Here is a 17397-nt window from a genome sequence, read left to right as displayed (position 1 = left end):
CAACTTCGCATTCAAGCAGTGTTATTGATTCTCAGTCACAAGCAACCACCCCACACCCACTCTATGACCAGCCATACCTCCCCACCTTACCCATGTCACATCAATGTTCCCTTACACTCAAACTTCACTCACTCTCACGTTTTTGAGCTGGAACAAACGACCACACTCCTCATTTTCTCTCATTTCTCTCATTTAACTAAGTATCAAACACCACTTTTTCTCTCAAACTCTTTTACACAAAAATTCGAGGTTCAAGGGCTGATCTCGAGTTTTTCCTCCACATTTGGTAAGCATAATCCATTCTCTTTGTGATTATCTCGTTTATTACCACTCAAATCATGGATATCTTAGACAAACTCTCTCATAATTGTGTTAGATCTTCGAATCTTCAAGTGATTCTTCAAGTGTTCTTGGGTTGAACACTTTCCATTCTTCAACAATCATCTACTGAAATCACTCAAGGTGAGTTCATACCCCTACATTTTCATGTTTTCTCAAGTTTTCAGGGGGGGGATACAAGTTAAAACACTAAGAACGTATCTAAATTTTTCTAACAGCCTTCATCAGAAAAGTTCAACTCCATTCACGGACTGTTTTGGGCATCTTAACTATTTTTGTTTTCAAAACTGTACAAGGTGCAAATAGTTCGAGTTTTTAGCTTTAAAATGGCTACTTGCACATCTCCATACGATTTTTCTACAATTTATGGTGATTTTTACAAAACTGCCTATCATTTCAAACAAAAATCCGGACCAGTCTGTGATTATGGACTTTTTCACCCAAGTTAGAGGTCATATTAATTTGTGATAAAAATTATGAGCAAACTAGACACATTTTGTGAACTCTCAGAATTTACGGATCTAGTTTTCGACTTCGTATGATTTTTCTATGATTTTTCCAAAACAGGGCAGAATTGCTAAATTTTGCCAACAGCATGTAAATATCATAACACTTTGTATTATGTTGAGCAAAGTGTATAATCATAAGTTCTAATATTTGAATGTGTTTCCTTGCTAGTTTATCATTATGAACTGAAACTAAGTCATTCATATTAATATTATTCATTCATTTAGAACACGTATTATGTAACTATAAGAGTATAGTTTGATAAGTTCACAACACTAATACATTTCCATAAAAGAATTCATACATATTATATACATTTTAGATAAACTATAATAGGTATAGTTTATGATACATCACACAACACACTCTATACAAAAAGGGGTACAAATACAAAGTACCGGGTTTTTATACAAAAAGGGGTACAAATACAAAGTACCGGGTTTTTATACAAAAAGGGGTACAAATACAAAGTACCGGGTTTTTATACAAAAAGGGGTACAAATACAAAGTACCGGGTTTTTATACAAAAAGGGGTACAAATACAAAGTACCGGGTTTTTATACAAAAAGGGGTACAAATACAAAGTACCGGGTTTTTATACAGAAAGGGGTACAAAATACAAAGTACCGGGTCTCTATACAAAAAGGGGTACAAATACAAAGTACCGGGTCTCTATACAAAGTTATATTGATATTAAAACTATTCTTCCTCTAGAATTGTTAGACTTCAACTATAGTCGCTGAGTGTATATGTTTGAGTCATATAAGAATTTAGTCTTGATTGGCCTAGAATTGGTGGTGCCCGCCTCATCTCCTGTTCCTCGTTTGGTTGTGGACCTGGGGCAGACCCACTATATTCAACGTTTTATCTGAGTTAAACCTTATATAACCTATATATGTTGGACGATTATAGAGGAACTCTACGGATTTACTCTAGGGTTCATTAATGCATCATGTAGGATTATTTCTATTCATACTTAACTAAGAAAATATTGGATTTTCTGGAAATCAAACTAAATCGATTTTACAAGGAAAAACGGTTTCTACTTCAAACAAAACTCTTATGAACTCACCAACCTTTGTGTTGACACTTTTTCAAACTACTTGTATTCTCAGGAAATCAGTGAAACAGGCAAACTTCATCGCTTTGAGGATGGGACGTTAAACCGTCAACAAATTTATTTTGTCATCATAATGTAATTGCTTTTGAAACATGTAAACATATACTTTGGTGTAACTTTTGCAATTATATTTATGGTGGTTGTTTTTACTTTGAGCACTATTATACACGTTGTTGTGATACTGTACATGAAGTCCTCCACCCCCAGACGTTTCCGCCATCCTTGGTTTGGGGGTGTGACAGATTGGTATCAGAGCATTGTTTATAGTGAACTAAGTATATCGAACCACATAAGATATACAAACTATAAATGCATTGGGACTAAGGTCTCTGATTTTAAGATTTCAAAACCACTATACCTTTAAGAATAAATAACTTTTGTTAAAAGTATACATGCATGCATACATACTAAGGTCAGCATCATTTTAGGACAAAACAAAAGTAAAGATTGTTGGACATCACAGGTAAGCCTGGGGATGTATGATCAGTCTTGGGAATAGCATAGCCTGATCAACTATGCTGGTCCGAGGAGTGATTAGCATATGCCCAAGAATGGTTGTGATGTGGCAACAAGTCTAAAAACTTACCAACGCTACCACAATGAAATACCATAGGGGTATTTTGGCTTTATTAAAATTACATATGTGAGAACTAAATAGATCTTTATCAATAGGTCAATAGTTGCTTAGTGGATATATTAAAATTTTATGTATCCAGGACGTCATAGACTTAGAATCTGTGGATCTTTGCTCTACTTCCTGTTCTCGTTGGATTGGGGATTTAGAGTTAGGGTCGCTTATTCGAAGGTCTATCCTGTCCCGAATACATATAATTAGCATGCACTAAACAATTTGTTGAAGTACCTGATAAAGATCATCGTATAATTAACTAATTAGTGCGTTTGCTTAGTTGTTTCTTATATCCCCATTTCTCGCGAAGATATCATGGCTGGATTTCCATCCACACGACGACCCGTACTACCCTAACCACGACAATACCAAATGGCTCGGAAAGGAGCCAGAGAATGATTACCCAACCCCTGTAGATGGCCACCAAGCTGAAGGCTATGCTGATGGTTCTGATTCCGACCCTGAAGTGGAGAACTTAACCCCGATGACTCTTGTTCCGAATCCTAACCCTTGTCCAACTTTTCAAGGCCCGACGCCTCCGTGGGTAGAGTGCATGGAAACCTGGAGCAAAGAACAAGACCAACACATGTCGTTTAATAGAGAACGAAGCTTCTACAACATAAACGAAGGAAGCTCAACAGATACAATTTTTTTCCAATCCTGGTCCATAGAGTTGCCCGAAACGAGATTCTGGGTAGAACAACTCTCCATAGTGTCGCAAAGGTTGATGCAAATGCAAGAATACATACGATCCGCACCAAGCGCCTTGAACACACTCGTGAAAAATCTAAGAGAAACCGCAAAACCCACTAACTCGTGAAGTTCATTCATATGGACTTCCTTTATGAACTACATATAAGGAATTCTTAAATCGAAGAAAAATGCAGGAAAAATCAAATTCTATAACAACTGACTTGTCTTTACTAGTAGAAACTTATCATCTGATCATTTTCCTTTTTGCAAACTCATGACAGAACAATGCCGCCAAGGAAAAGACCCAGACCTTCGGGCAGCACAGCGCCACCACCTCCGACACCACCTCCCCAGTTTGACCCTGAAATGTTCCAAGCTGCAGTGACAGCAGCCGTGGTAGCTGCAATGTCACAAATTGGCACAAATAGCAATGGTGGTGCTGGATCTGGAGCCACAAACCCTAACCACGGGGATAGTGCAGGACGCACAAGGGAATGCACTTACAAGGACTTCATAAATGGCAAACCCGATTCCTTTGATGGAAGTGGGGGTGTCATTGCACTAATTCAATGGTTCGAGAGGACCGAAGCGATCTTTGAGATTTGCGCTTGCCCCGAAGCGAGCAAAGTCAAGTACGCGACATCCACCTTCACCGGAAGAGCTCTCACTTGGTGGAACGGCAAAGTTAAGTCGCTTACGCTTGCAGTGGCTAACTCGTTAAGTTGGGAGGACTTAAAGAAGATGATGTTGAAGGAATATTGCCCAAGAGGTGAAGTGCAAAAGCTGGAGCAAGAACTATGGAATCTCAGAATGGCAGGCTCCGACCTTACAACTTACACCAACCGATTTTGTGATCTAGCACTCCTTTGTCCCGCTATGGTCACCCCGGAAGACAAAAAGTTGGAGCGTTACCTCTGGGGATTGTCCCCCGAAATTCAAGATAGCGTGCTCGCCTCAAGACCAACTACCTTCGACAGCGCCAAGGAGTTAGCACAACAACTCATTGACCACCATGCCCGCCATGACACTATGGCAACCACCCATACCCAAGCAAGAGGAGGGAACAACGAAAGAAAGTTTTGGGACAACAAGAAAGACCAATCAACCCAAGGCCTTGCTAAGAAGCAACAGATCCTTGCTGTTCATGCTGCCACAACCCTCACCACACCAACTCCCATGAAACCATACGCAGGAACACTTCCAAAATGCAACAAGTGTAACTTCCATCACACTGGGGCTTGCCGAAAGATGCATTGCAAAAACTGCGACAGAGAGGGGCACACTGCTCGTTTCTGTAAGGCACCAGCACGACCCATCAACCAGGTACCCGGCTCTGGAGCAAGCCCAACCTGTTACGAGTGTGGAGAAACGGGACACTTTAAAAGGGAGTGCCCAAGGACAAGAGATGCTGGTGGTGGCGGGAGGGTGCTTGCAATCACCGAGGGAGAAACCACTCCGGAACTGCCCGCAAATATCAGTACGTGTTTCTAACATCGACATTTAAATTCCGAATTTCTTTATATGATAAATCTAGCATCGATTAAAGCATGCATTGTAGTAATCATGTGACACCGGGCGGGTCATTCCTTACCATAATCAAATTTTTGTGCTACGAAAAGTCATCCCCATCTTTCCTCTAAATTCCTAGATCCCCATTCGAAGTGCAAATTTCGGGACGAAATTCCCTTTAACGGGGGGATGATGTGACAACCGTCAAATTCTGCAATTTCATCATTTATGACCCCATTTGCGAAATTGAGTATTTATTTCCAAAAATGCGAAACTCCAGGGACAATACTTGAAATCTTCTGTTTTCTTCCCCAAATTCGCATTCTACTATGAAAGACTTCGCATCTTCATCCTTACGCCCTTCGCATCCCTTCGCATTTATCTTGTTAAAAACTCTGCGAGTTCATCATTTTATGACATTCCCCAAATTCGCATTCTACTATGAAAGACTTCGCATCTTCATCCTTACGCCCTTCGCATCCCTTCGCATTTATCTTGTTAAAAACTCTGCGAGTTCATCATTTTATGACATTCCCCAATTCGCATTCTACTATGAAAGACTTCGCATCTTCATCCTTACGCCCTTCGCATCCCTTCGCATTTATCACCTTCGCATTTTAAGCTAATTAATCGAATGCGATTCACAAAATTTTCATTCCAGATGCGAACACAGTCTAGTTCTTGAACTCTAAACTTGCGAAATCAAAAATTCATATGTTGAACCCATATGCGAATATTAACCCAATTGACTTCAAATTGACTCATAGATGCGAACACTCTATTGTTTTACTTTCGCAAAATAAGCATCAACAACTCCACAATCGAGTTTTTAAATTCTTACAAACAACAATTTCATAGTCCTTGACTTCGCGTCTTTCTTCGCGAATCACCCTTCAATCATCAATCCAACTTCGCATTCAAGCAGTGTTATTGATTCTCAGTCACAAGCAACCACCCCACACCCACTCTATGACCAGCCATACCTCCCCACCTTACCCATGTCACATCAATGTTCCCTTACACTCAAACTTCACTCACTCTCACGTTTTTGAGCTGGAACAAACGACCACACTCCTCATTTTCTCTCATTTCTCTCATTTAACTAAGTATCAAACACCACTTTTTCTCTCAAACTCTTTTACACAAAAATTCGAGGTTCAAGGGCTGATCTCGAGTTTTTCCTCCACATTTGGTAAGCATAATCCATTCTCTTTGTGATTATCTCGTTTATTACCACTCAAATCATGGATATCTTAGACAAACTCTCTCATAATTGTGTTAGATCTTCGAATCTTCAAGTGATTCTTCAAGTGTTCTTGGGTTGAACACTTTCCATTCTTCAACAATCATCTACTGAAATCACTCAAGGTGAGTTCATACCCCTACATTTTCATGTTTTCTCAAGTTTTCAGGGGGGGGATACAAGTTAAAACACTAAGAACGTATCTAAATTTTTCTAACAGCCTTCATCAGAAAAGTTCAACTCCATTCACGGACTGTTTTGGGCATCTTAACTATTTTTGTTTTCAAAACTGTACAAGGTGCAAATAGTTCGAGTTTTTAGCTTTAAAATGGCTACTTGCACATCTCCATACGATTTTTCTACAATTTATGGTGATTTTTACAAAACTGCCTATCATTTCAAACAAAAATCCGGACCAGTCTGTGATTATGGACTTTTTCACCCAAGTTAGAGGTCATATTAATTTGTGATAAAAATTATGAGCAAACTAGACACATTTTGTGAACTCTCAGAATTTACGGATCTAGTTTTCGACTTCGTATGATTTTTCTATGATTTTTCCAAAACAGGGCAGAATTGCTAAATTTTGCCAACAGCATGTAAATATCATAACACTTTGTATTATGTTGAGCAAAGTGTATAATCATAAGTTCTAATATTTGAATGTGTTTCCTTGCTAGTTTATCATTATGAACTGAAACTAAGTCATTCATATTAATATTATTCATTCATTTAGAACACGTATTATGTAACTATAAGAGTATAGTTTGATAAGTTCACAACACTAATACATTTCCATAAAAGAATTCATACATATTATATACATTTTAGATAAACTATAATAGGTATAGTTTATGATACATCACACAACACACTCTATACAAAAAGGGGTACAAATACAAAGTACCGGGTTTTTATACAAAAAGGGGTACAAATACAAAGTACCGGGTTTTTATACAAAAAGGGGTACAAATACAAAGTACCGGGTTTTTATACAAAAAGGGGTACAAATACAAAGTACCGGGTTTTTATACAAAAAGGGGTACAAATACAAAGTACCGGGTTTTTATACAAAAAGGGGTACAAATACAAAGTACCGGGTTTTTATACAGAAAGGGGTACAAAATACAAAGTACCGGGTCTCTATACAAAAAGGGGTACAAATACAAAGTACCGGGTCTCTATACAAAGTTATATTGATATTAAAACTATTCTTCCTCTAGAATTGTTAGACTTCAACTATAGTCGCTAAGTGTATATGTTTGAGTCATATAAGAATTTAGTCTTGATTGGCCTAGAATTGGTGGTGCCCGCCTCATCTCCTGTTCCTCGTTTGGTTGTGGACCTGGGGCAGACCCACTATATTCAACGTTTTATCTGAGTTAAACCTTATATAACCTATATATGTTGGACGATTATAGAGGAACTCTACGGATTTACTCTAGGGTTCATTAATGCATCATGTAGGATTATTTCTATTCATACTTAACTAAGAAAATATTGGATTTTCTGGAAATCAAACTAAATCGATTTTACAAGGAAAAACGGTTTCTACTTCAAACAAAACTCTTATGAACTCACCAACCTTTGTGTTGACACTTTTTCAAACTACTTGTATTCTCAGGAAATCAGTGAAACAGGCAAACTTCATCGCTTTGAGGATGGGACGTTAAACCGTCAACAAATTTATTTTGTCATCATAATGTAATTGCTTTTGAAACATGTAAACATATACTTTGGTGTAACTTTTGCAATTATATTTATGGTGGTTGTTTTTACTTTGAGCACTATTATACACGTTGTTGTGATACTGTACATGAAGTCCTCCACCCCCAGACGTTTCCGCCATCCTTGGTTTGGGGGTGTGACAGATTGGTATCAGAGCATTGTTTATAGTGAACTAAGTATATCGAACCACATAAGATATACAAACTATAAATGCATTGGGACTAAGGTCTCTGATTTTAAGATTTCAAAACCACTATACCTTTAAGAATAAATAACTTTTGTTAAAAGTATACATGCATGCATACATACTAAGGTCAGCATCATTTTAGGACAAAACAAAAGTAAAGATTGTTGGACATCACAGGTAAGCCTGGGGATGTATGATCAGTCTTGGGAATAGCATAGCCTGATCAACTATGCTGGTCCGAGGAGTGATTAGCATATGCCCAAGAATGGTTGTGATGTGGCAACAAGTCTAAAAACTTACCAACGCTACCACAATGAAATACCATAGGGGTATTTTGGCTTTATTAAAATTACATATGTGAGAACTAAATAGATCTTTATCAATAGGTCAATAGTTGCTTAGTGGATATATTAAAATTTTATGTATCCAGGACGTCATAGACTTAGAATCTGTGGATCTTTGCTCTACTTCCTGTTCTCGTTGGATTGGGGATTTAGAGTTAGGGTCGCTTATTCGAAGGTCTATCCTGTCCCGAATACATATAATTAGCATGCACTAAACAATTTGTTGAAGTACCTGATAAAGATCATCGTATAATTAACTAATTAGTGCGTTTGCTTAGTTGTTTCTTATATCCCCATTTCTCGCGAAGATATCATGGCTGGATTTCCATCCACACGACGACCCGTACTACCCTAACCACGACAATACCAAATGGCTCGGAGAGGAGCCAGAGAATGATTACCCAACCCCTGTAGATGGCCACCAAGCTGAAGGCTATGCTGATGGTTCTGATTCCGACCCTGAAGTGGAGAACTTAACCCCGATGACTCTTGTTCCGAATCCTAACCCTTGTCCAACTTTTCAAGGCCCGACGCCTCCGTGGGTAGAGTGCATGGAAACCTGGAGCAAAGAACAAGACCAACACATGTCGTTTAATAGAGAACGAAGCTTCTACAACATAAACGAAGGAAGCTCAACAGATACAATTTTTTTCCAATCCTGGTCCATAGAGTTGCCCGAAACGAGATTCTGGGTAGAACAACTCTCCATAGTGTCGCAAAGGTTGATGCAAATGCAAGAATACATACGATCCGCACCAAGCGCCTTGAACACACTCGTGAAAAATCTAAGAGAAACCGCAAAACCCACTAACTCGTGAAGTTCATTCATATGGACTTCCTTTATGAACTACATATAAGGAATTCTTAAATCGAAGAAAAATGCAGGAAAAATCAAATTCTATAAAAACTGACTTGTCTTTACTAGTAGAAACTTATCATCTGATCATTTTCCTTTTTGCAAACTCATGACAGAACAATGCCGCCAAGGAAAAGACCCAGACCTTCGGGCAGCACAGCGCCACCACCTCCGACACCACCTCCCCAGTTTGACCCTGAAATGTTCCAAGCTGCAGTGATAGCAGCCGTGGTAGCTGCAATGTCACAAATTGGCACAAATAGCAATGGTGGTGCTGGATCTGGAGCCACAAACCCTAACCACGGGGATAGTGCAGGACGCACAAGGGAATGCACTTACAAGGACTTCATAAATGGCAAACCCGATTCCTTTGATGGAAGTGGGGGTGTCATTGCACTAATTCAATGGTTCGAGAGGACCGAAGCGATCTTTGAGATTTGCGCTTGCCCCGAAGCGAGCAAAGTCAAGTACGCGACATCCACCTTCACCGGAAGAGCTCTCACTTGGTGGAACGGCAAAGTTAAGTCGCTTACGCTTGCAGTGGCTAACTCGTTAAGTTGGGAGGACTTAAAGAAGATGATGTTGAAGGAATATTGCCCAAGAGGTGAAGTGCAAAAGCTGGAGCAAGAACTATGGAATCTCAGAATGGCAGGCTCCGACCTTACAACTTACACCAACCGATTTTGTGATCTAGCACTCCTTTGTCCCGCTATGGTCACCCCGGAAGACAAAAAGTTGGAGCGTTACCTCTGGGGATTGTCCCCCGAAATTCAAGATAGCGTGCTCGCCTCAAGACCAACTACCTTCGACAGCGCCAAGGAGTTAGCACAACAACTCATTGACCACCATGCCCGCCATGACACTATGGCAACCACCCATACCCAAGCAAGAGGAGGGAACAACGAAAGAAAGTTTTGGGACAACAAGAAAGACCAATCAACCCAAGGCCTTGCTAAGAAGCAACAGATCCTTGCTGTTCATGCTGCCACAACCCTCACCACACCAACTCCCATGAAACCATACGCAGGAACACTTCCAAAATGCAACAAGTGTAACTTCCATCACACTGGGGCTTGCCGAAAGATGCATTGCAAAAACTGCGACAGAGAGGGGCACACTGCTCGTTTCTGTAAGGCACCAGCACGACCCATCAACCAGGTACCCGGCTCTGGAGCAAGCCCAACCTGTTACGAGTGTGGAGAAACGGGACACTTTAAAAGGGAGTGCCCAAGGACAAGAGATGCTGGTGGTGGCGGGAGGGTGCTTGCAATCACCGAGGGAGAAACCACTCCGGAACTGCCCGCAAATATCAGTACGTGTTTCTAACATCGACATTTAAATTCCGAATTTCTTTATATGATAAATCTAGCATCGATTAAAGCATGCATTGTAGTAATCATGTGACACCGGGCGGGTCATTCCTTACCATAATCAAATTTTTGTGCTACGAAAAGTCATCCCCATCTTTCCTCTAAATTCCTAGATCCCCATTCGAAGTGCAAATTTCGGGACGAAATTCCCTTTAACGGGGGGATGATGTGACAACCGTCAAATTCTGCAATTTCATCATTTATGACCCCATTTGCGAAATTGAGTATTTATTTCCAAAAATGCGAAACTCCAGGGACAATACTTGAAATCTTCTGTTTTCTTCCCCAAATTCGCATTCTACTATGAAAGACTTCGCATCTTCATCCTTACGCCCTTCGCATCCCTTCGCATTTATCTTGTTAAAAACTCTGCGAGTTCATCATTTTATGACATTCCCCAAATTCGCATTCTACTATGAAAGACTTCGCATCTTCATCCTTACGCCCTTCGCATCCCTTCGCATTTATCTTGTTAAAAACTCTGCGAGTTCATCATTTTATGACATTCCCCAATTCGCATTCTACTATGAAAGACTTCGCATCTTCATCCTTACGCCCTTCGCATCCCTTCGCATTTATCACCTTCGCATTTTAAGCTAATTAATCGAATGCGATTCACAAAATTTTCATTCCAGATGCGAACACAGTCTAGTTCTTGAACTCTAAACTTGCGAAATCAAAAATTCATATGTTGAACCCATATGCGAATATTAACCCAATTGACTTCAAATTGACTCATAGATGCGAACACTCTATTGTTTTACTTTCGCAAAATAAGCATCAACAACTCCACAATCGAGTTTTTAAATTCTTACAAACAACAATTTCATAGTCCTTGACTTCGCGTCTTTCTTCGCGAATCACCCTTCAATCATCAATCCAACTTCGCATTCAAGCAGTGTTATTGATTCTCAGTCACAAGCAACCACCCCACACCCACTCTATGACCAGCCATACCTCCCCACCTTACCCATGTCACATCAATGTTCCCTTACACTCAAACTTCACTCACTCTCACGTTTTTGAGCTGGAACAAACGACCACACTCCTCATTTTCTCTCATTTCTCTCATTTAACTAAGTATCAAACACCACTTTTTCTCTCAAACTCTTTTACACAAAAATTCGAGGTTCAAGGGCTGATCTCGAGTTTTTCCTCCACATTTGGTAAGCATAATCCATTCTCTTTGTGATTATCTCGTTTATTACCACTCAAATCATGGATATCTTAGACAAACTCTCTCATAATTGTGTTAGATCTTCGAATCTTCAAGTGATTCTTCAAGTGTTCTTGGGTTGAACACTTTCCATTCTTCAACAATCATCTACTGAAATCACTCAAGGTGAGTTCATACCCCTACATTTTCATGTTTTCTCAAGTTTTCAGGGGGGGGATACAAGTTAAAACACTAAGAACGTATCTAAATTTTTCTAACAGCCTTCATCAGAAAAGTTCAACTCCATTCACGGACTGTTTTGGGCATCTTAACTATTTTTGTTTTCAAAACTGTACAAGGTGCAAATAGTTCGAGTTTTTAGCTTTAAAATGGCTACTTGCACATCTCCATACGATTTTTCTACAATTTATGGTGATTTTTACAAAACTGCCTATCATTTCAAACAAAAATCCGGACCAGTCTGTGATTATGGACTTTTTCACCCAAGTTAGAGGTCATATTAATTTGTGATAAAAATTATGAGCAAACTAGACACATTTTGTGAACTCTCAGAATTTACGGATCTAGTTTTCGACTTCGTATGATTTTTCTATGATTTTTCCAAAACAGGGCAGAATTGCTAAATTTTGCCAACAGCATGTAAATATCATAACACTTTGTATTATGTTGAGCAAAGTGTATAATCATAAGTTCTAATATTTGAATGTGTTTCCTTGCTAGTTTATCATTATGAACTGAAACTAAGTCATTCATATTAATATTATTCATTCATTTAGAACACGTATTATGTAACTATAAGAGTATAGTTTGATAAGTTCACAACACTAATACATTTCCATAAAAGAATTCATACATATTATATACATTTTAGATAAACTATAATAGGTATAGTTTATGATACATCACACAACACACTCTATACAAAAAGGGGTACAAATACAAAGTACCGGGTTTTTATACAAAAAGGGGTACAAATACAAAGTACCGGGTTTTTATACAAAAAGGGGTACAAATACAAAGTACCGGGTTTTTATACAAAAAGGGGTACAAATACAAAGTACCGGGTTTTTATACAGAAAGGGGTACAAAATACAAAGTACCGGGTCTCTATACAAAAAGGGGTACAAATACAAAGTACCGGGTCTCTATACAAAGTTATATTGATATTAAAACTATTCTTCCTCTAGAATTGTTAGACTTCAACTATAGTCGCTGAGTGTATATGTTTGAGTCATATAAGAATTTAGTCTTGATTGGCCTAGAATTGGTGGTGCCCGCCTCATCTCCTGTTCCTCGTTTGGTTGTGGACCTGGGGCAGACCCACTATATTCAACGTTTTATCTGAGTTAAACCTTATATAACCTATATATGTTGGACGATTATAGAGGAACTCTACGGATTTACTCTAGGGTTCATTAATGCATCATGTAGGATTATTTCTATTCATACTTAACTAAGAAAATATTGGATTTTCTGGAAATCAAACTAAATCGATTTTACAAGGAAAAACGGTTTCTACTTCAAACAAAACTCTTATGAACTCACCAACCTTTGTGTTGACACTTTTTCAAACTACTTGTATTCTCAGGAAATCAGTGAAACAGGCAAACTTCATCGCTTTGAGGATGGGACGTTAAACCGTCAACAAATTTATTTTGTCATCATAATGTAATTGCTTTTGAAACATGTAAACATATACTTTGGTGTAACTTTTGCAATTATATTTATGGTGGTTGTTTTTACTTTGAGCACTATTATACACGTTGTTGTGATACTGTACATGAAGTCCTCCACCCCCAGACGTTTCCGCCATCCTTGGTTTGGGGGTGTGACACCCAGGTCTTCCTACCATACATAATAACATATTGTATGCCAGGAGCCGCCTCCTGGTCTTTCATGCATAATGCTTAGGGCTAATCCATCGGGTCTTCCTATCATACATAAACTAAATGAGTCAGCATTGTTGCCTTAGACCCATATAAAGAGTGAGGAGACTGACCTCACAAGCTGACTGTAGAACCCTTGCGAATAAGCCTCTTGCTGCTAGCTGGGAGATCCCTGAACTGTTGGTCTCTCGACTCCCCGAGCTACCATTACCCAAAATGACAATTAGTCCAAATCACTAATCCTCCTTAGGGTAAAATGCCCATTTTATCCCTAGTCTAATTTGGTTCATAACTAGGGCCCAAGTCCAAAATACAAAAAGACCCAAACCATAAAATCCATAAAAGCCCATTAGTGGCCTAATTTCAAGTGAGGGCCAATCCCTTCTCATGGGCCATAACCAAAGGCCCAATAATGCTTCTTTGTTCCAAATGATTAATTCCAAATGGCCCACTAAGGCCCAAAGTAGTCAAGTCTAAAGAATGGCCCAAACTGAGGCTCATTATTGCGAAACCCACTCTAACTGAGTACGCGGGGGCGTACTCAGATGTACGCAGGGCGTACTGGGTTTGTGACTTGTACATTGCGCGTACCAACTTGTACGCCCAACATACTCCCCTGCTAACCTCTTTCTTCTATTAAGCACTTAATGCTTCAAGTCAATGGTTCAAATCCCTAGATCTGATTCCCATGGATGATTCAAAACGTAAAGTTGGCAACTTTACTCAATAACTTAATGGGACTTTAGAGCTCAAAAGAGCTTAATGAAAGGTCTTAACAATTGCATGAGTCCATTTAAACCATAAAGGTTGCATTTTTATGGCTCTAAGTGCTTCTAAGAGCTCAAAAGGACGACTCTTTTGCTCTGAAACTTTCCAGATACAAGAAACCCCAGCAATGGAGTCAAAATAACCCATAAAACACCCCAACATTCTAAATAAGCATGAAATGGTCAAGTTTGAAGCTTGATACCTCAAATGAGTCAGAAATGGTGCTAAGCTCCTGGATCTACAAGCTCCCTTTGAATCCTTGCTCCTTCTTCAAACTTCTTCCTCTTCCAAAACACCAGAACAACACCAAAATGCTCTCAAAAGGGTTACCGACTCATAAGAACACACCAATATGGGCTAGGGTTTTGAAAAGGGGCTTAAGGTACAGTGGAGGCTGAAAGGATGAAGAGCATTGGGTCTTAAGTTGCTTAAATAGTGCACAATTAGGGTTTGAAGGTCCTGGGCACTATGTTGGGCATACTGCTCCGAGCATCTCGTGTCCACTTTCCATCTCTACATTGGGCGTACCCCAGCTTACGTTGGGAGTACTCACGCTTTTACCACCTTGCATGCAAGGGATGAAATGAAAGTTTTTCCATCCATGTACCAATTCTGTCAACAACTTTAAAGTACTATAACTTCTTCGTTCTAAGTCCGTTTTCGATGAACTTTATATCCACGAAAAGGTGGCGAGACGCCCTACACTCCTAGCTACATGCCTAAGCCTCACATCTTCCAGATAAAACCTAAGACCCATACAAGACGGTATCGCCCCTACCCTTGGCCTCCGAGACCACGACGAAGCACTTTCTAAACCGGGTGTTACAGTTAGAGTTAGCAGACATTTAGACTTTAGATGATATGCTTTGGGCGTGTGTTTTGGATTTCGGTGGTAGTTGGGATACGTATATTCTGTTAGAGAAATTTTCATATAATAATAGCTATCACCTCATCATCGATCGATATCCTTTTGAGATGCTCTATGGGAGGAAATGCAGGACCCCGATATGTTGGGGTGAGGTCAGTTAGCGGGTTATGGGGAGTACCGAGGTGGTAGTCGAGACCACTAATTTGATATAGCAAGTTCAAAGTAGGATCCAGACAGATCAGAGTTAGCAGAAGAGCTATGCCGATAGACGCCAATCAGATCTAGAGTTTTAGGTGGGGGATATGGTTCTTTTGAAGGTGTCACCTTGGAAAGGTGTCATTTGATTCAGGAAGAGGGGCAAGTTGGGCCCCAGGTACATCGGTCCTTTTATGGTTTTGGCCCAGGTGGGCCAGGTTACATATCGCTTGGATCTTCCAGATGAGCTCAGTCAGATCCATAGCACGTTCCATGTCTCTTAGCTACGGAAGTGTTTGGTGGATGATTCCGTACTGGTTTTCATTTGAGGATATTCAGGTAGATGACCGCTTGAGTTATATTGAGAGACCGGTGGCTATTCTTTACCCGAAGACAAAACCATGAGGAACAAGGTTTTTAAGTTGGTGAAAGTCCAGTGGCAACACTGCAAAGGTTCTGGATGGATGTGGGAGCTAGAGGATGAGATGAGGGAGCACTACCCGGAGTTATTTGGAGCAGTGGACTTCGAGGATGAAGTCTGATTCAAGTAGGGGAGAATTGTAGCACTTGAATTTGGTAAGTTTCGCATTTAACCCTCGTTAATAAAAAAAGTTTGCAATTTAGTCCTTAAGCTAGTATGCGGGGCGTACTAGGTGGTATGCTTAACGTACTAGCCCAAAATTGATCATCGATCCCATCTACGTACACTGGGCATACGTGGAGTATGTATGGCATACATGGGCTTTAATGAAACCCTAATTTTTAGGGTTTGCACCCTATTTAAACCTTATGATAGACCCATTTGGTCATGTTTAGCCAGCCTTCACCTTCCTTTGTCAAGAAATCAAAACCCTAGTGTGTTTTTGTGTGTTTTGATCCTTAAAGAGTGTTTGTTGGTGGTTTGTGAAGGAGAAGAAGAAGAGGAACTTTTGGAGTAGTGTCTTGAGCTTGAGGATCCAGGGATAACTTATCATTTGAAAGCCTTTTTAGGTAAAAAGCTCATATCTTGATGATTCATGATGCTAGATCTAGTTATGTTGTTATTTTATGCTTTTTGAGTCCTTGGAGTGATTGATGAGCTTCTTGATTCACTCCAAAAGTTTTTGTGTTAGATCTAGGCTTCTTTTAGTCCCTTTATTCATAAAAATGCAAGCTTTATGGTGTATCTTGTACCATGCATGTGTTAAGACCTTTGTTAAGCTCTTTTTGAGCTCATGAGCCCCTTAAGCCATGTATGTGTGTAAAGTTGCCAACTTTACGTGATTAATGGTCTTATAGAATCAGATATGTGAGTTTGGCTTGAAGTCTCAATGGGTTAAGTGCTTAATGAAGTAGGGTGGTCAACTGGGGAGTACGCTGGGTATACCAAGATGGTACGTTGTTCCTACTAGCCCAGAGGGAGTACTCTAAGCGTACGAGCTAAGTACCACCCGCGTGCTCAGCAGGTGGGCTTCAGATTTTGGGATTAACGGTTTTAGGCCCATATTTGGACATTAGGAGATTAGGGCTTTATTGGGCCATCAATTTTCTATTTTTAGGTTGATGTCATTATGTTGGTTTTTTTTGGTTAAATACCCACAAAGGGGTTTGGGCCTACTTTGGAAGATTGGGCCATAATTGGGCCTTGGGTGTCTATTTTTGGAATTGGACCTTTTTGAGTAGTTGGTTTGGGCCTTTGCCTTGGGCCAAGTTTGGTAAAGGATAAAATGGCCTTTTACCCTATTTTAGACTCTTAGTTATGAGTCAGGATCCAATTATTAATTGGATGTTATTAGTATTGATAGCATGGGGATTGTCGGACTAGCAGCCAGAGATTTATCAGTGTGATTCAGCACCTTGAGGTGAGTCTTCCTTGATATGTGCATATTTAGTTACATATTTTGTCTAAAATCTTAATACTTTTTGCCTAAAAGACATGCTCGAGTTAAAAAGGAAGCAGGATTAGCAAACAGAAGCTCCGGAAACAAAAAAAAGAAGAA

At 39.7% G+C, this 17397-nt stretch overlaps 2 protein-coding genes across 2 annotated transcripts; both read left to right on the top strand.

Moving 5' to 3' along the window:
• The first annotated feature begins 3572 nt into the window (after positions 1–3572).
• On the top strand, positions 3573–4778 carry LOC128132142 (uncharacterized). Its single transcript, XM_052768206.1, has one exon. The coding sequence runs from the start codon at positions 3573–3575 to the stop codon at positions 4776–4778; it is 1206 nt and encodes a 401-aa protein (XP_052624166.1).
• Positions 4779–9274: 4496 nt separating this feature from the next.
• Positions 9275–10480, top strand: LOC111887629 (uncharacterized). The gene has a single exon (XM_023883796.2). It carries the CDS (start codon positions 9275–9277, stop codon positions 10478–10480), a length of 1206 nt encoding a protein of 401 aa, XP_023739564.2.
• Positions 10481–17397: the final 6917 nt, after the last annotated feature.

Source organism: Lactuca sativa, chromosome 2 (genome assembly GCF_002870075.4).
Source record: "Lactuca sativa cultivar Salinas chromosome 2, Lsat_Salinas_v11, whole genome shotgun sequence".
Taxonomy (NCBI): Eukaryota; Viridiplantae; Streptophyta; class Magnoliopsida; order Asterales; family Asteraceae; genus Lactuca; species Lactuca sativa.
This window is presented reverse-complemented; position numbering and strand designations above follow the sequence as displayed.

Bases quoted from the DNA above. Each gene is read 5' to 3' on its own strand.
- LOC128132142 (XM_052768206.1), top strand. From the start codon at position 3,573: ATGCCGCCAAGGAAAAGACCCAGACCTTCGGGCAGCACAGCGCCACCA.
- LOC111887629 (XM_023883796.2), top strand. From the start codon at position 9,275: ATGCCGCCAAGGAAAAGACCCAGACCTTCGGGCAGCACAGCGCCACCA.